Source organism: Coffea eugenioides, chromosome 6 (genome assembly GCF_003713205.1).
Source record: "Coffea eugenioides isolate CCC68of chromosome 6, Ceug_1.0, whole genome shotgun sequence".
Lineage (NCBI taxonomy): Eukaryota > Viridiplantae > Streptophyta > Magnoliopsida > Gentianales > Rubiaceae > Coffea > Coffea eugenioides.
The window spans coordinates 11,651,768-11,671,144 of record NC_040040.1 but is presented as its reverse complement, the minus strand read 5'-3'; the positions used below and the strand labels follow the sequence as shown (position 1 = coordinate 11,671,144).

General features: G+C 39.2%; 3 protein-coding genes across 3 annotated transcripts; 2 read left to right on the top strand and 1 right to left on the bottom strand.

Annotated features, from left to right (window-relative positions):
- Positions 1-617: 617 nt before the first annotated feature.
- Positions 618-3,281, bottom strand: LOC113773422 (protein STRICTOSIDINE SYNTHASE-LIKE 4-like). The gene is made up of 6 exons (XM_027318069.1): positions 3,068-3,281; positions 2,703-2,915; positions 2,547-2,614; positions 1,952-2,188; positions 1,192-1,324; positions 618-1,046 (listed from the first exon to the last, which is right to left on the bottom strand). Exons 1-6 carry the CDS (start codon positions 3,224-3,226, stop codon positions 783-785), a joined length of 1,074 nt encoding a protein of 357 aa, XP_027173870.1. The 5' UTR covers positions 3,227-3,281; the 3' UTR covers positions 618-782.
- Positions 3,282-6,939: 3,658 nt separating this feature from the next.
- On the top strand, positions 6,940-7,404 carry LOC113773547. Its single transcript, XM_027318185.1, has one exon. The coding sequence runs from the start codon at positions 6,940-6,942 to the stop codon at positions 7,402-7,404; it is 465 nt and encodes a 154-aa protein (XP_027173986.1).
- Positions 7,405-15,463: 8,059 nt separating this feature from the next.
- On the top strand, positions 15,464-16,498 carry LOC113773546. Its single transcript, XM_027318184.1, has one exon. The coding sequence runs from the start codon at positions 15,464-15,466 to the stop codon at positions 16,496-16,498; it is 1,035 nt and encodes a 344-aa protein (XP_027173985.1).
- Positions 16,499-19,377: the final 2,879 nt, after the last annotated feature.

Genomic DNA, 19,377 nt, shown 5'->3' with positions numbered 1-19,377 from the left:
ACAGAACGTTAATCAGCATTTTGTTGTTTTCTTCTTCACACGATTATCTTTACTCTTTATGAATTAATTAAACTTCGTGGTAGATTTTTCGACTCTTTGAAGATGTCCATGAGAATGGATGGAGAACTTAAAAAGGTGTTTCGAACTCTAGTTAATGAGATTGGGGAGGTTTTTATTGGAGCTGGACCGCCTTTGAAACCCGGAAGCGTAGGGTAGCAGTATTTACGGGAATGAGGCTAATTTATCCTTTGCCTCACTTTCGTTAAAAAGAACTGCATCAAAAATTGAATTTTATTCTGCATTAAATTGTAGTAATCTCCGTTTGCTAATCGGAATATCATTTGACTTTCTTCCCACAGGTATTCATAAACAAAGGCATTTAGGCAGAAACTAAAGGTCAGTTTGTTGGGGGGGTGCTTCTGCTTTTGTAAAAAAAAAAAAAAAACTGTTAAATGATAAAAGTAATTTTGAGGTGTTTGGTGACCATCATCCCATAATTTTAGGAGCAGAGTTTTTGGCGTTAAGAGCACTTTTAGTAAAAGTTAAAATTTTATGGTTTTAGACTATCCATTATTTTTTAAAAAAAAATATATATAAAATTCAATCATTTTATCGTATGTTATAAACTCAACAATGAGGTAACTACATTTCAAAAATTTTTAATCACACATAACACAGAAGCACTTACCGAAACAAACACACATAAGCACTTATTAGCACTAAGTAAGTGCTTGAGTTGAAAACTCTAGTAGGTGAAGTGCTTTTTAAAATTTTAGTAAGCATCATAAAGGCAATTTTCCTATGAAGTCGGAATTTAGACTTCCCAAGTATAGATGACCCTCAAATTCAAGTGCAGATGTCACAAACGACATAGTCTTTCCAGTCGGGTCGTCTAAAATCTTGATTATCTTGCCATCACTACCCACATTAGCTACCGTTGCTTTCTCGTATACGCCATGGACTTGGATCATCGACCTTGGAAAAGTCGCTACCAACTTTTTTAACAGTTTGGAACCGTGCAGATATTGCAGCCTGCTCGGCACTAGCTGCAGCAGATATAAATCTTTAATGAATGGTAGAAAGCCGAAAACAGATGAGCTTCACCATTAACAATTATTATGTCCAGCCAAGAACAAGCAAAAGGGTTGATAAGTGAGTAGAGGTGTTTAATTGATTAGTTGTGTTAGATACCTCAAGAAGTGCAATCCAGAACGTGCCATCTGGAGCCAGATTAATGTTGTCTGGTCCTCCAGGAAGATTGTCAATGAAAACCTCTTTTACTCCTCTCTTTTCCTCAGTCAGCCAGTACTTGAGGCACCTAAATCTGGTACAGAAGACAAATAAACAGGGACGTCATCTGATGCTTGTGACGTGTTATCACATTGTTTAGCCAAAAAATCAAAGTAATTGTAATTTGAATTGAATTGGTTTAGTCTGATCATGATCACTTGCAGAGTTCGTGCTCCAAATAATTCTTAAGACACTTTATTAATCCTACCAGCCATTTAGTGATTGTCTGGCTGAAACATGTCGCTTAGTCAGAGTGTTTTGGTTGTTATCAAGACTTGAATATACTCTTTCTTACTAAATCCATCAAACGCATGTACAGGTTTAAAGGGCATAGGACTGATCACAATTTATTTCCTCTTATTCTTGTTCTAATTTTTCTTTTTTATTCAATAGTTGGCAAGGGGGAGGGAGTGCCAAGACGAGCTCCAACCTCTTGCAAACCTGCACTCTGCTGCAAGAATTCAGCCACCGGGCTATTAGCAAAATGGCAAGTTTTTTTTTTTTTTGAAAAAAACAGCAAAATGGCTAGTATGTTAAAACTAAACTTGATTTTCATTCTTGCATTCAAGTCGATGATGTTCTAAGCCCACACCCCACCTCCCAGGTGGGTTTTTTGGTGGGGGGCGGGGGAGGAATGGGACATTGAACAAAAAACACTTACTTCCATGTTTCACAGACGATCAGATAATCTTGGCTGGGGGAGAGCGCAACACCGTTTGCAAAGTATAGGTCACCTAGCAAAACTGATGTTTCATTCAATGCAGGGTCGTATCTCAGAAGTTGGCCATGAGGTTTTGCCTCCAGCAAGTCAAGGTACCAATCATGGAACCCAAATTTAGTGCTTGCCACACTGAAGTATACACTTCCATCTGATGCTTCGATCACATCATCTGCAAACCTGATCCACCATGTTCCAATATAATTGTCGGCAAGAAAGAAAGAGAAAATCCAAAGAAAAGAAAGAAAACCAAGAATATCGCAGATTAATAGAATACACAACAACTTTTGTTAGTATTGGTGAAACTGTTCCTCTCATGGTTTTACCACATTTAACATTTAGCAGTCAGTCATAAGGATCAGAAGGCACAAGTGATGAAAGAATGCGTAACTACTTGCAAAGTTGTATAAGACAAACGGATTTACATCTGTACAAGCCCCATGATCACTTAATTTTGCTCAAGACGACGGAGCTTATATTTTAGTTGTAACTTGTAAGAGGAAATTCTGGACTTACAAGTAATGGCCTGTAATCATACCTTATTTTGACACCATTAACATGGGACGCAAGATTTGTTACTCCATCTTCCGTAAACCACAGCAGGCCCTGAACATAAAAAGAATGTGATGCAGTTATCCATGTAGTTGTAGAGGGGCAGAGTTTCCAGTTTCAAATGCACTGATGAGTGTTGTACCTTCTCACAGTCGCATACAATGATTCCGCCAGCTGCTGCTGTTGTGATTCCGAGTAATTGGTCGCTGTTAATCCACTGCCAATTTTCCCAGGATCCATTTTTGTGCAATCTTTTTATCCAACCATCTCTTGTGGCTGTATACAGAACTCCCTTTTCGTCTATGGTAACATCTTCTGGTTTCACCAGAAGTCCTTCTCCAAGTTTCTCTGCATCCTGCCAGTTACAATTTTTTTTTTTTTGGCCCAGGGGAGGAAGTGGGGAGGGGAAGAGAAAGTTGTAAGCATAATTTTCACTAGCCAAGTGGGAAATATATATATATATATATATATATATATTATATAAACAGATGAGATGAAGGTTTCTACCTGTAATTTGCTGTTAGATGGAACAAGACTTGAAGAAATTGCAGGAAATTCTAGCATGTCGGGTGAGATTGGTGAGAAGAAGGAAAGTTGGAGTCCTATAGCTAGTATACAAGCTATGAGGAAGCTTGAAATTGTGGTGAAGCCACTGATAAAATCCATAACTGAATGAAAGTTTCGCTCTGCAAAATCTTTCCCAGAAGCTTAGACGGCTTGTCAAAAGTTTGAAGGGTCAAAGAGTGATGATTGAATAAAGGGATAATTGCAGAAACCTCCCCTGAGGTTTCTGATATTTGCACTGACCTCCCTTGTGGTTTGAAAAATTACACTGACTTCCCCTGAGGTTACTAATCCTTTGCAAATTCAGTCCAAACGATTAAAATATTGTTTTAGGAAGTGAAATTAGAATTTTTTACCAAATTTGTCCTTTGTACTACATGTCCAACGAATAACAAAGTACTATAAATCAATTAACAATTAATAAACTTTAAGGAGTATAATTTATGGGCAAACACGCATTACTCATTTAAAGTATGTTGGCCTAATCAGCAACATCCTTCAGATCCCGACTCGAAGGGACTAACCGCCAAACCCGTAGCACCCAGGGGTGCAGCCTCTTGTGCTGGACGAGCGTGGTACAGTGCTTTGCGTTGCCATTGTGGTTAAGGAAATAAAATTGAGCCTTCGCTAATAACTATAGCTTTTAGTGCAATGATAAGCGCTTGATCCTGACAAAGTACCGGCTCTTTACAGGTATTTTACTTTCAAATATTTAATTTATGATAAATATATCAACATTTATAAGTAAAATTCAAAAATTGTTATAGTAATATTCTTGCAAAAAGAAAATCGATAGGTTATTTATTTAATATAAATTAAATATTTTTTTTAGAAAAATAAATGCCCCATAAAGTATTAATATTTTTTGGCTTTCATCCATTACACGAGTAAAGTATTCGCTCTTTATGTGCATTTTATTCTGAATCATTTAATTTATGTTAAATACATAAATGTTTGTAACTAAAATTGAAAATATGTTATATTAATATTTTTACGGAAGAGAGATTAGTAGGTTTTGTATTTAACAAAAATTAAATATTTGAAAGTAAATACAAATCTATATTTCAGCGTAAATATTTGTATTAAATTAAATGTTTGAAAGTAAAATACCCTTAAAGAACCGATACTTTAAATAGTTAACGCCTCTTTATAGGCAAACACGCATTATTCATTTAAAGTACCGACTTTTTACGAATATTTTACTTTCAAACATTTAATTTATGATAAATATATCAATGTTTGTAAGTAAAATTCAAAAAGTGTTAAAGTAATATTCTTGCAAAAATGAAATCGGTAGGTTATTTATTTAATATAAATTAAATATTTTTTTTTTAAAAAAAAGAAATGACCCATAAAGTATTAATTCTTTATGACTTTCATCCATTACATGAGTAAAGTATTGGTTCTTTATGGGTATTTTATTTTGAATAATTTAATTTATGTTAAATATATAAATGTTTGTAACTAAAATTGAAAAAGTGTTATATTAATATTTTTACGAAAGAGAGATTGGTAGTTTTTGTATTTAGCAAAAATGAAATATTTGAAAATAAATACAAATATGTATTTGAGCGTAAATATTTGTATTAAATTAAATGTTTGAAAGTAAAATACCCTTAAAGAACCGGTACTTTAAATAGGTAATGCGTATTTGCCTATAAATTATACTACTTAAAGTTTATTAATTGTTAATTGATTTGTAATATTTTATCATTCATTGGATATGTAATACAAAGGACAAATTTGGTAAAAAATTCTAATTTCACTCCCTAAAATAATATTTTAATCGTTTGGACTGAATTTGCAATGAATTAGTAACCTGAGGGGAGGTTAGAGTAATTTTCAAACCATAAGGGAGATCTGTGTAAATGTCAGAAACCTCAGGGGAGGATTCTGCAATTATCCCTTGAATAAGTGCTAGAATAGGTCTGTTTTAGGCTTTTAGCGCCGTTGTCTTGTTGAGCGTCTGCTGATACGATGTAAAAAATATCGATTAAAACGTCCATCATATTTTATTAAATAAGATTTTTCATTCCTTACTTTTGGGATATTAATTTTATACCTCTTATAAATTTAAATTAATAAAATTTAGTGTTACCTAACTTTTCAACCATTTTTTAGTTTAAAATAATCACATGACCCAAATACAATTATATTTTATATACAAAAAGATCATATCTTTATTTTTTTTAGTGGCAAAAATGAATCTAGATTAGTTCATATCCCACTTTTTTTAGGAGAAAAATTAATATACTTTAGATCAAAGCCTACTTTTTTTAGAGGCAAAAATAAACATGAATCAAATCATTTATTTAACTACAAATGAAATCTAACCTTTATGCTTCTAAAAAAATAATCATGTGTGGGTTACATGATGGATTCAAAGTAAAAAATGATCGAAAATCTGAATTAGGATCAAGTTTATCAACTTGATTTTGTAAGAGACGTAAATTTACTATTTTAAAAGTGAAAGACAGAAAAAATTATTTAACGAATCTGGAAGGAATATTTTGGATGATTTTACTTAAGATGTTCTAAAGCCAGTTATCCTAGTGAATTATCCAAAAGAAGATATGAAGTCCTAGCACTTTCCATAAATGTACCATTAGTTTATTAAACTATATGATTTGGTACGGTAAAAACGTAACAGAGGGGAAGCAGAAAAATTTAAGGGTAAATTATCCAATTGGCCCTTGAACTCTTTGTCTAAGTAAAAATAAGCCCATCATCTATTTTTTGCTGACTTTAAGCCCTCAAACTTGTAAAATTGGGCACCCATGACCCTTTTAGCCAGTTTCTCCGGTTTTGCAACCGGAAGGCCAATTCACACGAATGCCAGTGTGCTTCTTCAAAGGGCATTTTTGTCCGCATTTTCAAAGCAAAAAGGAACAACTTCTCCTTCTTCCCTCCATCTAACCTAACCCAACCGCTAACTTATTCAACAAACGAATTGCAGAGGGAAGAGAGAGAAGTCTGCAAAGAAACAAAAAAAAGGAAGAAGGAGAGGGAAGTAGAGCAGAATATCTGCAAATATCTATCATATATCAAAATGCAAATTATCCCGGTAAAATGCATAAAATGGTATGAATGTTGGAGGGCGAGATCAGGATCACACATGGTGGCTAACAAGAGAAGGTTGTTTTCCCTTGATGCGGTTACCACAATAGTCTCTGTCATGTCTAAGTCGTTGTAGTTGAGGCCAATAGGGAGTTTCCAGTCAAAATGGTAGAGCAGAAGAGCTAAAGGGAGCTCAACATTCGCTAAACCAAAAGAAATTCCAGGACAAATCATTTGGATAGAGAATAGTGAGATTACTAAATGGTGGCTCTCCGGCCACTTGACGGGAATTGCATTCAAAATCGAGTCCAGGAGTCTATAATTGATCAATTTTTGCCTCTGAAAACTAGCAGCCAGTGGTGGTGAGACAATGCGTTGCCTCGACCATCTCTTCCGAGCTCATGAGGCTTTTATAGAAAAACTAGTTTTTTTGGCCCTCGCGCTGTGCACAAGAGTGCCCAAGATCTACTTAAATGAACTTAAATCAAAAGTTAACGAAAACATGTAATATTTAGCAAAACAACGGTTATAAACTCATCCAAATGGTTATGTAGTAGAAGTGCCTGTGTCTGTCAAAATCTCAAATCCGGCTAGCTGTGAGGCGTCCAGGGTTGAATTAAAGCAGCCCACCAGTCCAACCCGACGAGCAATTTAGGTCCCATGCTACCGCCTGATCTACTTCTATAGAGACACAAAAACAGAGAGGATTGTCTGCGAAATCTGACTTGAGCTAGAGAGAATCCTAGAGCTGAATTAGCATGGACGACGTTCCTATTCACAAGATCCAAATTTCTGGTCCTGCACTGGCCTCCCTACTCCTCCGTTTCTCCTCTTCCCCCGGGGCTATTCACGGCCTTCTCTTCGGCCACGTCACTGTCTCCGCCACCTCCTCTCTCTCCGACGATCCCACCTCCAATCTAGACCCTTCTTCCGCTGATGTCGACGCTGGCACCGCCATTCCGCTTCTTACAGCCACCGTCACCTCCTTCCTCTCCCTCCTTTCGCACCTCCCTCGCCCACTCCAACCCCTCGCGAATCCTAACCCACCTTCCTCCTCCCTCCTCGGCTGGTTCTCCGCCCGCCACAGAACCCCTCTCCGCCCCTCCCTTAACGACTCCACCACCACGCACGCTCTCTCCTCCTCTACTCCCCTCTCCCTCTTTCCTTTTTTAGTTTCTTTGCAGACTTCTCTCTCTTCCCTCTGCAATTCGTTTGTTGAATAAGTTAGCGGTTGGGTTAGGTTAGATGGAGGGAAGAAGGAGAAGTTGTTCCTTTTTGCTTAGAAAATGCGGACAAAAATGCCATTTGAAGAAGCACACTGGCATTCGTGTGAATTGGCCTTTCGGTTGCAAAATCGGAGAAACTGGCTACAAGGGTCATGGGTGTCCAATTTTACAAGTTTGAGGGCTTAAAGTCAACAAAAAATAGATGATGGACTTATTTTTCTTAGACAAAGAGTTCAAGGGCCAATTGGATAATTTGTCCAAAATTTAATGATGTACAACTGGAGATTGACTTGGATAAAAGCGTGGGCAATGGACAACCAAGAAAGAATGAAAACAAAATGTCATGTTAACACATGACATGACATGATTGCTGATGAGTGATGATAACGTGTTGCCTTGTCGAGTTTCATTAGCCATATGAATGATAAAACCATCACGTTTGCATTTCTTTTTTTAATCTTTATCTCACGGTGCGAGTGTGTACGTATTCATACGCGGTAAGGCAGACAATTACCTGCACACTGTATACTCAAACCTGTGGCTAAATCATTTGATCCCAAGTAGACATAAAAGCCACTGGAAAGTTCCAATCTTATGAGCAGCACGTCCAAGGATTGCTTCACGTTTCATTGACTTCAGGGCCTTCTGAGAGTTAACAGGGTACGCGTGTTTTCTTGTTTCTTGGGAGATTCAGATTAATGGAAATATCTTCGAGTGCTGAAGAAGAGGTTGAGTTCATCAACTGTGAGTCCTGTGGATTCACAGAGGAGTGTACTGTAGCCTACATATCTCGAATCCGCCAAAGGTATTGTGGAATGTGGCTTTGTGGTCTTTGCATTGAAGCAGTGAAAGTTGAAGTCCTGAAATCAGAAAGACTGATCAGTACCGAAGAAGCTTTGAATAGGCACATCAGCTTCTGCAGAAACTTCCAGTCTACCAGTCCTCCTTCGAGTTCTGAGCATCCCATGTTCGCCATGGGAAAGCTTCTAAGGAAAAGTTTGGATACTCCCAGAAGTTTGAGATCCTCTTCAAGCTGCCCCGTTCGGGAAGTCAATCAATCATCACTTGTTCGTTCAGCGAGCTGTTTCTCTTCTCTTCCTTCATGATGGAAATATGCAAACTTCCAATTCAAGCGGATTTTTGACGCTGGTAATAGATGATCTTTTTTGTTAACCATACAAGCTTCTGTGGAGCATAAGATCAAATATTTAGCTTTACAGCAAGATAGTAGCACTCCTAGTTTGTTTCTTGATCCCTTAACAGTGTGCATCACTGCATCCGTTATACGTATGTCAATATTCCAGGATAAGAAAGGTCATAGCACTTTGTCGCTGATTTTACATATTAAAAAGCAATCTGCTTCTTGGCATTGAAGGTTTTTCTTCTCATACTTCTTTTGATGCTAAATCTAAAAGTAATCAAAGGTCAAAATATATGTTTTGCTTTATCCAAATTTTTAACATACAAGTCCTGCAGAGCTGTGGAAAAAAAAAAAGGTTGTATGATAGGAAAATGTGAAAAAGAGATTATTTAAGAATTCAAATGTGGAGAAAAAACAGTTGTGTGCTTTCTCTGTCCATCTGGTATTTTGGTTCTGTTTTGATGGTAGAGAGTTAACCAGTTAAGAGGTTCCCCCTTTCCTTTGAGCTTGAGAAATGATAGGATGAGCCCTGACAAATTTGACTTTTGGGGTTCTTTCCTGACAAAGTTTTTAAGCATCTAACAGCCAACTTAGCTTAGAGGTAGAGAGGCATTTAGTATACTGTCATTTCATACCAGTGACGTTGAAGATCTTATCCTTAGGCACACCCTGCATGAATTGAATCCAGTGAATAATACTAGAAGATATCTCATATCAAGCTGGGATGGTTGTTTTTGCTTATCTCATGTTAGTGACCATTCTTGGATGAATTAAAGGCTCAGTACGTACTTGCGCCAACTCAGATGGTAAGGCTTGAACACCTAGAAAATCATTAGGCAATATATAAGAATCACAAGAAGCACTGGTGAGACCTGCAACTTGTCCTGACCATATTATAATCTATTTCCACCCTTCTTTAAAAACTTCTAACAATCCAAAGAAAGGAAAAGATACAAGATGAAATTTATTTTATGCACATGGAAAATTGAGTTTCCTGTCCCAAGATAGTATCTAGATATTCGACAGCAACTTCCCTTTGTTTTTCTTTTTTTGCGTTCTAAAGGTTTGACAGCAACTTCTTGCAATTGAGGCCACTTGGCTATTGCAAAGCTACAATTCCAGGAATCCACCTTCATTCGTGATGTTCGAACCAATTAGCTGTGGTACGCTAGATCAATTTGAAAATCCAATAGAAAATCTCCAAATAAAAGGTTGTCCCCTGCCTTCAACCAGCCAAAGTAATAAAACTTTGAACATTTCCCCCCCAAAAAAAATAATAATTTGAACACCATCGAACAATGAACCTGTACCATACATTGTGACAGTCACATTTATGCAAGCTGCAATAGCAAGTCCATCATTTTTTTTTATTTTTTTTTTTAACGAAATGCAATAGCAAGTCCATCATGTTTTAGTTAGAAAAGGTTGAGCCATGTGCAAATTAGCAATGAGGGATTCGTTGTCCTTGATATAGGACAAGTAATACATAACAAGGTGATTTTGAGGAAAGAACAGAAAAAGTAAAAAAAAAAAAGTTGTAAGTTCAAGTCTTGCAAATTTAGAAGTTTTGTTCAGTCATATATAGTTTATACATATGTCACTAGATATTGATTTTGTTTCATTTATCTTGCAATTTAAAAATTTCCTAAAACTAAAGTTTGTTGGTTATATATATGTCGGACACAGTTATAAAATTTTCTATTTGAAAATGTCTATAGCTAAATATATATAGAAGTTGACCTTTGACAAAAAAAAAAAAAAAATGTCTATAGCTAAATAATTAGGTATTCTTACTTAGTTTGATCGCATTACTTTAGTTGATCATATTGTTTCGAAGGAGTTTACCTAACCCGATATTTCGTGATTCATGCCTACCAGTACTGGCCAACAATATCAAAGCTTTACAAGGACATCTCTTGATTTTTCTAATTACATGCATCAGCATTATTGCAGTAGCACTTCCTGTGGGATATGGGAGTAACACCAGAGATAATTTGGTATCCTTACATTCAATAATATCTATAATGTTGGGGAATGATATTGACACCCCTACATTCCAAATTCATATGCTTTTCAAGTTCTTCAATTAGATGATATAAAAAAGTTTTATGCACAAAGATGGCCTCAATTAAATATAAAGATATGTGAATCCGGTTCTCCCTAGTCATACAGTATTAGACTCTTACAATTGCTTTCGCACCTATGTTTATCTTAATCTTGCAAACCACTCACCTCAAGAGTGAAAATTGAAACTCAAATTCTCATGAGAACAAAAAATAAGAATTGCCAATTTACCACCTTCAATTTGCCACAACTATTACAAGCAATAATTAAGGGTGTAAATAAGTCTAATCAATCTGAATATCTTAATACTCAAGTTTGTTTGTTTTATATTATCAAGTTTGAAATTGTTTAATCTTAGAATGTTTAAGTTATCTGACTGAACAACTTGAAAATTTTCCTTTTAGAGTTATGTTGAGGGAGAGTTATGTTAAGTGAGTCAAACTCAAGTTGAACTTAAACTTTGCTGAGCTTATATAGGGGAAAATTTTCCAATGGTCCTTAAACTTTTATCCAGGTGAACTTTTAGCTCTCCAACAATTAGAAGTAAACTTTTGGTCCCCGATCTATCAAAAGTGCAAAATATTGGTTCTTCTGTCAATTCCAGCAGTTGAGAATGACAGAAAGCAACATCACATGCGATGCACGAGGAATTAACAGGGGCATAATTGTCTGCCCACGAGATTCTGCCAATAATTTCAACAAGAAAAAGAATCAGAATCACCACCACCATCATCAAACTAAGAGGATGATATTCTTCCACAGAACATGTGCACCATTTGCCTAGACCACATAGATTTGAAGCTCAAGGTGAGGTAGCTTTCCAGGTCCATTCATGTCTTCCACAGAGATTGCCTAGATAAGCGGTTGATTCCAGTCAAGTTACTTACCCACTCAGTAGATCTTTGTTGTTGTCGTCATGTGTTCTTGCCGCTGCCACCGGAGATCTACCTCTAGCCCCATTCCAGCACAATGCTTCCTTAATTACCAGTTGACTTTCTTTATTTTCTTTTATTTTTTTGGAAAATTTTAAAACATCATCCACGCAAAACATGAGATAGTTTTAGATTTTTACTTATCTCTAAATTGTTTTGATACGATTTAGTCTAATATCTCTCCCCCCCATTCTCTCTATTCAAATTTTTTCATTTTTTTTGGTTTCTCATCTTCACTATATTTTTAGGGAAAAAAAATCCCAGTACCACCCATCGGTTGACCCATCACTGAGAAATCATTCAAGGGGATTATTGAAGAAAAAGAGGAACCAAAAACCTTGATCTGGTTTCTCACCTAAAAGTTATCGTATGTCTAATGGAACTGACAATGATATGATGAAAGCAAGACCTTGGTTCTTCATAAAATTGAAGTTTATTTCATTGCTGCTGGTACTCATGATTGCTTTGTATATCAATCTGGGGTATTGATTCTCCTTTCATGGAGTCATCATCCATCAATCTCTAACATCTTGAAATCCTTAAAGCTTCCTGAACCCTCACAACTTGCTATTTCGGCAAAAGCCAACTTAAATGGGTTTGAGAGATTGAAGCAACTTTCATTTGACTCAATTTCTCATCTGTTCCTGCTGATTAACAATATTGGCAAAGGAGATAATATTCATGAATCTGACTCATTTGCAAAGCGACGTGTTGGTTTCCAGCTTTCTGGGTGGACTACAATGCCCTTCATATTTTCTCATGCGCCACACGTAATAATGGTTTTCGTCACTCATAACTGCTGAACTTGACAGAAGGACCAATAATTTTTTTTTTGATAGATCGGATGCCAAAAGTTTACTTTTAATTGTTGGAGGGTGAAAAGTTCACTTGGTTAAAAATTGAAGGGCTATTGGGATTTTTTTCCTGCATATATAACTATTTATACTTAGCTTGATTAGTTGGCAAACTTAAACTTAAGTGAATCAAACTTAGGCCTTGTTCTCAACTTATTTTCAAAACCTAATTTTAGTTTTTGATTTTCGAAAAAATATTTTGTTGTATTTTTTACTAATTTTGAAAGCGTGATTTAAAATTTTTTTGGGCAAAAAAAATACTAAAAATTAGAAGTAGGTCTTGAGGTACTTTTGGGTCTGATTTTAGATTTTTTTTTTCTGACTTCCTTTTTCATGCAAACAAAAATGCCCTTTAAATTTCAACATAATTACTAAACTACCTAAAGATTAGGAAAAAAAATTTATGGTCACCCTATTTTTATTCTATTCTGATCCCAATTCTAGATTCATTTGTGCCTCTTTTTTCTCATCAAACATTTAATATTTACAAGAAAAATAATTAATTCCATCAAAAATTATTTAATTAGCACAAAAATTCATTTATGTAGCATATAAGTATATCCTGATCATTTTTTTTGTCAAAATTATCTTTTTAACTTTTTTTTGAGAATGCATATGCATTTATTAAAATAGTTTTTTAACAATAAATGAGAACACATGAGTTATTTTAAAAAACCCAATTTTCAAGAATCAGTTTTTAAAAAAATCAGCTTTTTATAAAATTAGAATCATTTTAAAACAAGCCCTTAATTCAAGTAATTTGATTCTTCTTTCAGCCCTTCCTTAAACAAACGTTAAGTATTTAAGCAGCAAATTTAACATTTTTTTGGTGGCTTATCTTAGCTACTTAAGGACTACTATTTAATTGCACTTCATAAAAGGCGCACTTTTTTTTTTTCCTTTAACAGTAGGACCATAGACAGTAGACGAGTAGAGCAGTACAGCAACTTTTCAATTATAGATCGTAGGTTCTCTAATGAGACATACAGACCTTTCTCCGTCGTATTAATCAATAACCATCTCATTCGTGCATTTAATTTGAGGGCCCAAATCGTACGGCCCATTCCACGTCGATTCCATTATTGTGGGGCGGACTGAGAGGAAATTTTTTGGGAGCTTGTGGTGTTGCTAACATTATTGTAGCTTAGAAAGGTTTTATCAAATAACCACCACGAAAATAAATTTGTTATATGAGGAATTATTTTTGATGTCCCATTTTTTTCTTTCAGGCTTGTGAACTTTTTTATCGTGACATACTGTTGAACGATTTTTGAGAATCTATGATATTGTTGTATTGGTAGGTATAACGGAATTATTAATGCACAAAATAACTCTGTACGAGTAAATTAACGCATTTTTTTTATGGTGGTCCATCTCCTTTTCAACTCTCAACTATCAAAACATCTACTCAAGCAAAATTATCGCCCTACGTTTAGGCGTTCAGTTTTGTCTATTTTTTTTTCAACCTATCTGATAACGAAATATCCTTTATTTAATCGACTTTAAGTAGTAAATAACAAAATTTCCTTTGGCTTATACACAAGCTGGCGATCCAACACCAGAAAGGAAACAAAACCTTTGGTATAGGCATCACAGCTGTGAATGGCGCAAACCAGGGAATTGCAGCTTGGTCGCTAAAGGAAAGGCAAGCAGGAAACAAAGCTCAGGACACTGCAGAGGCAGTGAGGCTCTGTATGATCAAAGCAGCAAAGAAGGGATGGAGCGACATCAAGATACGAATTGAAGACAGAAAGCTGCTAGACCAATTAGGAGCTGGAAAAGCCAGGAGCTTAGAGACAGCCACTATAATAGAGGACATACAAAAAATGACCTCATGGTTTCGAATGTGCTTTTTTGACAAGTTGAATGAGGATATTGATAGTTTATGCTATAATTTGAACAAAATTGCTCTTTTAAACTTATGTGACATGGAGTGGAATTACTCTACCCCTGAGTGCTAAATGCACTGGTGTAAAAATAGGAGCCTGTAGTGGGGCAAATCCGCGTTGACACGTGTCAGATCGGTCGACTGCACACAGCAGGTCGGCCAAGATATCTAGAGGTTGGCACGTGCCAGCTCGGCATGAGGAAGCCAGCTCGGTCGTGCCGGTGGCCTCCTATGGTGGGCTTGATGGGCCGCCGTTTCCGAACATTTAGGGGCCGCCGCATGAAACCCTAGAAAGACTCCGAACCCTAAGGGAACTTTGACTCCCATAAGGAAACTACAACTCCCCCGATCCTATATATACTACGTTGCCAAGGCTACGCAAGGTACGCACACAAGTATTCTATACTACTACTATATTCTCCGGCCAAACTGACTTGACCGTCGGAGCTATTCCAGGGACATCTGTCCCGCCTCCGTTTCTTTCTCCTCAGGTCCCCTAGCACGATCTAAGCACGGTTTGTCCTATCAGGTCGGCCGCACCAGACCAGCCCGGCTCGTCACAGCTCAACTCGGACGCGATTTTTGGCAGTCGCATCAATTGGCGCCGTCTGTGGGAAACACGTTACACTTCATTGCGAATCATGCCGAAAACTAGGTCGCAGAGGAACGCTGGTGGATCCAAGGGGACCGAGCGTAGTGGCCCCCAAAACCCCTCTCGGGATCCAACACCTGGAGAAGGAGGGGCGGGGCCCTCACGAATCCCGCCTGAACAACTGGTTCAAACGGTGGCAGAAAACCTGCCCACCTTCGAGGCGATCGTGAACTACCTCAAGGGGCAGTCGGAAGGTCATCAGGACAAGGAGCCAAAGGTTCAAGGGGCAGATCAGTCAGGATCTCGAACTGGGAGTCCCACCAAAACTGGGGCCAAGCGAGCGCACCGGGAAGTCACGCGGGAGCAGGTTGAGATCGTGGAACCTTCTCACAAAAACTCCCGAACTGAACACCCGGAGCCCGTCCGGAGGCTCCCCAGGGGGGACCTCCCCCCCGGAGAGAACGACAACAGGTGCAGGATGAACTGGACCTACTTCTAGACCCTGAGGCGGAGAGGTACATCACTTCCCCCTTTGTGCTTGATATCGAGGAATACCAACTGCCTGCGAAGTTCAAAATTCCAAACATGAAGCCTTACGACGCAACCACGGATCCGGAAGACCACCTGTTCGTGTTCATGACGCAGATGCGCTTGCAGACAGCTGCGGACGCGGTCAGGTGCAAGACCTTCCCAATGTTCCTGGAGGGAAGGGCCCGGCAGTGGTTCCAGGGGCTTCCCCCTAGATCGATCGGTTCTTTTAACCAGCTCGCACGGCAGTTCTCAGCACAGTTCGTTTCCTCACGAGCCTACTCTAAAAGTACCGCTCACCTCATGACTATTCAACAGAAGCCAGAGGAGTCCTTACGCGAGTATATGGTGCGCCTCAATAACGAGTCCCTTCAGGTTCGTGATCGCGACGACAAGGTGGTCATGGCCGCCTTCATCAATGGGCTGCGCAAGCAGAAGCTTTACACCGAGCTCGTGAAGAGACCTCCCAAGTCAGTTCGGGAAATGCTAGATCGAGCCCATGAGAAGGCCAATGCGGAGGAAGCCAACCGCCTTAAGACTTATTGCGTGCTGAGGGATGACAAGCGCAGGAGGGGTGCCGACCAGGGGGATACCCGACCTGGCCTGGGAAGGAAGAGCGCTTATGACTGCCTTCCCCGGAGCCGCCCGATGGGGGGAGACAAGTCCTGGACTGGCCTCACGGCACCCCGAGCTCGAGTGCTCGCAGTGATGGAGCAGGAGGGGCTATCCCGACCTCCTCGACCTTTGGTTGGGGACAAAAGTAGACGGGATCAAGGTCTGTATTGCGCTTATCATCGGGATGTGGGGCACGATACGGAGGACTGTCGTCACCTCAAGAAAGACATTGAAAAGCTCATCAAACGAGGTCATCTGGGGCAGTTTGTACGAGAGGAACGAGCTGACCAGCAACGGGGAAGGCCCAGGTCGGAACGCCCGAGCTACCCGCGGGACCGGCCTCAGGGGCCCCGCGGCCGAACTCCCGAGCAGGAAATACAGAACCTGGCGGGGGTGATTAACACTATTGCCGGAGGACCTGCGAGCGAAGTAGAACCAACCATGGACTGGCCCGCTCACTTTCATTTGGAAAAATAATCTGAAGAGGTCCAAGGAATAGGAAATTTCGAAGACTCGGCACATGATAAAAAAGCCGAGGATCGACCTGATGGCATTGGGAACGAGCTGGGTTATTCGAATTCCCCAAAAGGTCAGGATCTGGTAGAGGAATTGGGGAATGGGAAGACGAAGACCAGCTAGGAGCTGATCCCTGTAAATGGCCACGAACTCAGGTGGAGGTCGGCAAGCGTACTCTCCTGGTTGGGCAGCCCTAGCCTCGAACTGGGGGGGGATGTCATACCTCCCCACCAGCTCGTCGACATTCCCCTGATCTAGCAGAGGGGGGATAAGCTCGACTTCGCCGAAGTCGATGTCCGGCCCCCTGGAGGGTCCTGCCCTAGTCCGAGCTGGGGCTACCTCTAGAGGAATCTCTAGGTCAGCAACTCCAGCGTCAGGACGGATGGGCTGGTTGGTTTGGTCCATATCTAAGGCAGGAGAACGTAGGGGGGAAGGAAGGTATTCAGACGAGCTGGAAGAAGAAGACCTAGAGGAAGAGGAGATTATCTCTATGGGTGCAGGTCGGACTACTCTACGCCTAGGGGCCGAGCTAGTGATGTCTGATTGTGTGGACGAAGAAGACATAAAAGGGAAGAGAAGACTTACTAGTGGATGAGGAGCGGATATGTGCTTAGAGGGGAGCGCTACTCTGGGAGGAACTCTCTAGGCAGGGAGCGAGCTGATAAAATTTGTGAAAGAAGAGAAATGAGAGGGGAAGTGCGAAAGTGACGTCTGGTAGGGCCTATTTATAGGCCACCAGGGCGGGAAGGTGAAGAGTCCCGAATTGAAATTTCAAAAGTTATTGCTGAGAAACCGTCACCTTGGAAAACGCTTGAGCTGACAACTGACGTCATGGGCGGACGTGACCCCTGAAGTGACGGTTATGACAGCATGCGTGGCGGTTATCCGGACAAGGTGCGCGGTCGTGGGATCGTGGGTCCCACCCCAGGATGACCTGACGCTTCGGAATTTGGTCCAGACTCACGCGACCCTTCGGTGACCCTAGACTCAAAGGGGGCTAGTGTAGTGGGGCAAATCCGCGTTGACACGTGTCAGATCGGTCGACTGCACACAACAGGTCGGCCAAGATATCTAGAGGTTGGCACGTGCCAGCTCGGCATGAGGAAGCCAGCTCGGTCGTGCCGGTGGCCTCCTATGGTGGGCTTGATGGGCCGCCGTTTCCGAACATTTAGGGGCCGCCGCATGAAACCCTAGGAAGACTCCGAACCCTAAGGGAACTTTGACTCCCATAAGGAAACTACAACTCCCCCGGTCCTATATATACTACGTTGCCAAGGCTACGCAAGGTACGCATACAAGTATTCTATACTACTACTATATTCTCCGGCCAAACTGACTTGACCGTCGGAGCTATTCCAGGGACATCTGTCCCGCCTCCGTTTCTTTCTCCTCAGGTCCCATAGCACGATCTAAGCACGGTTTGTCCTATCAGGTCGGCCGCACCAGACCAGCCCGGCTCGTCACAGCTCAGCTCGGACGCGATTTTTGGCAGTTGCATCAGAGCCCTTGCTCCAACATTGTACAGTTTGATTATGATATATAAAATTTCTACTGTTTCAGAAAAAAAATATATATACACAAGCCGGATGAAGGGCGTTATCCTATCTTTTCCTTTTTTTCAAAGAACATTTTCAGTAAAGATGAGGCCTCGTAGTTATGAAATAAAGGTCTATTTATAAACTCTTGCTAAAAAGTAAAACAAAAGTATAAATGGAGAAAATTTACAACATGAATACAAGATTGAGTTATTATTTGTTGAATTTTTTGTAAAAAAAAAGGTATAGTAATAATTTGATATATGTAAAATAAAAAGATGGTTAAAAAATATATTCACCAAAAAAAGTAAAAATTTGAACTGATTAGGAGCTTAGAGCTTTTTATGTGCACAGAAAGTTTGGACAGATCCTCTATTTGGAAAACGAAAACCAACAAAAACCAATAAAGCCGTGATGAACTTAGTACTCGTGATTTGACGATTTGACTTTTAGTTTGGAACCCATTAGTTAGTAGGGCTATCCCGATTTGTGTAATTAGCACCCTTAGCTAGTTTCCTTAACGCATAAGATTCGCTATGTAAAATGACAGGCGACGGAAATGGTACCACAATTCTCGTCGGTTTAAGACATTATTATTGCCAATTTGTCTTTTTGTCCCTTTCATAAATTTCTTCGAACTTCGAACAAAAGACGTGCCCTTTGTCCGAGTAATGTAGGACAAATGTGTTTTACCACGTGGTTGATCCCATAACCCAACTATTACGCTATTGCTCTCCAAAAAAGTAAAAATAAATAATAAAGAAGCAAATGCCCAAGCCCGTTTCCTTTTCCTTTTCCGGCACGAATGATCTCCGTCCTCGCTCAATCTGATCTTGAATATACCCGCCTCACCTTCCAACCCTGTTTGGTACTTGAGGTTTTTGTCAAGTTTCTCTGTTATAAGTTTTTTAAAAATTTTAGCCACAATAATCTCAAAAAACTTTTGAAACTATACACTTCAAAATATTAAAAAATTTACACACTTAAAAAAATTTTTAAAAAACTTCTACAGTAAGTTACAGTAAAATTTTAGACAAGTACCAAAAAAACTTACTTGCCAAACGCCTGTTTCTCCTTAATTCTTTTGTATTTGACACCATGTCACATGTCATTTAGGAACTTAAAATTTAGTTTTTTTTTTAAATAATAAAGTTGAAGTTAAAAGTCAGTCGAAAAGAACAACTTTAAAGAACTCATTTTCTTCTATTTGAACGTTATTTTAAAAAAAAAAAAAATTTAGTTCTTCTACTTGAACTTTGAGGAATAATTTTGGAATGTAAATAAACTTATTATCAACAAGTACTT

Coding starts and splice junctions, on each gene's coding strand:
- LOC113773546 (XM_027318184.1), top strand. CDS start 15,464: ATGAAGCCTTACGACGCAACCACGGATCCGGAAGACCACCTGTTCGTG.
- LOC113773422 (XM_027318069.1), bottom strand. CDS start 3,226: ATGGATTTTATCAGTGGCTTCACCACAATTTCAAGCTTCCTCATAGCT. Junction 2,916..3,067: donor CATCTAACAGCAAATTACAG/GTAGAAACCTTC, acceptor TGTAACTGGCAG/GATGCAGAGAAACTTGGAGA. Junction 2,615..2,702: donor TTGTATGCGACTGTGAGAAG/GTACAACACTCA, acceptor TTTTATGTTCAG/GGCCTGCTGTGGTTTACGGA.
- LOC113773547 (XM_027318185.1), top strand. CDS start 6,940: ATGGACGACGTTCCTATTCACAAGATCCAAATTTCTGGTCCTGCACTG.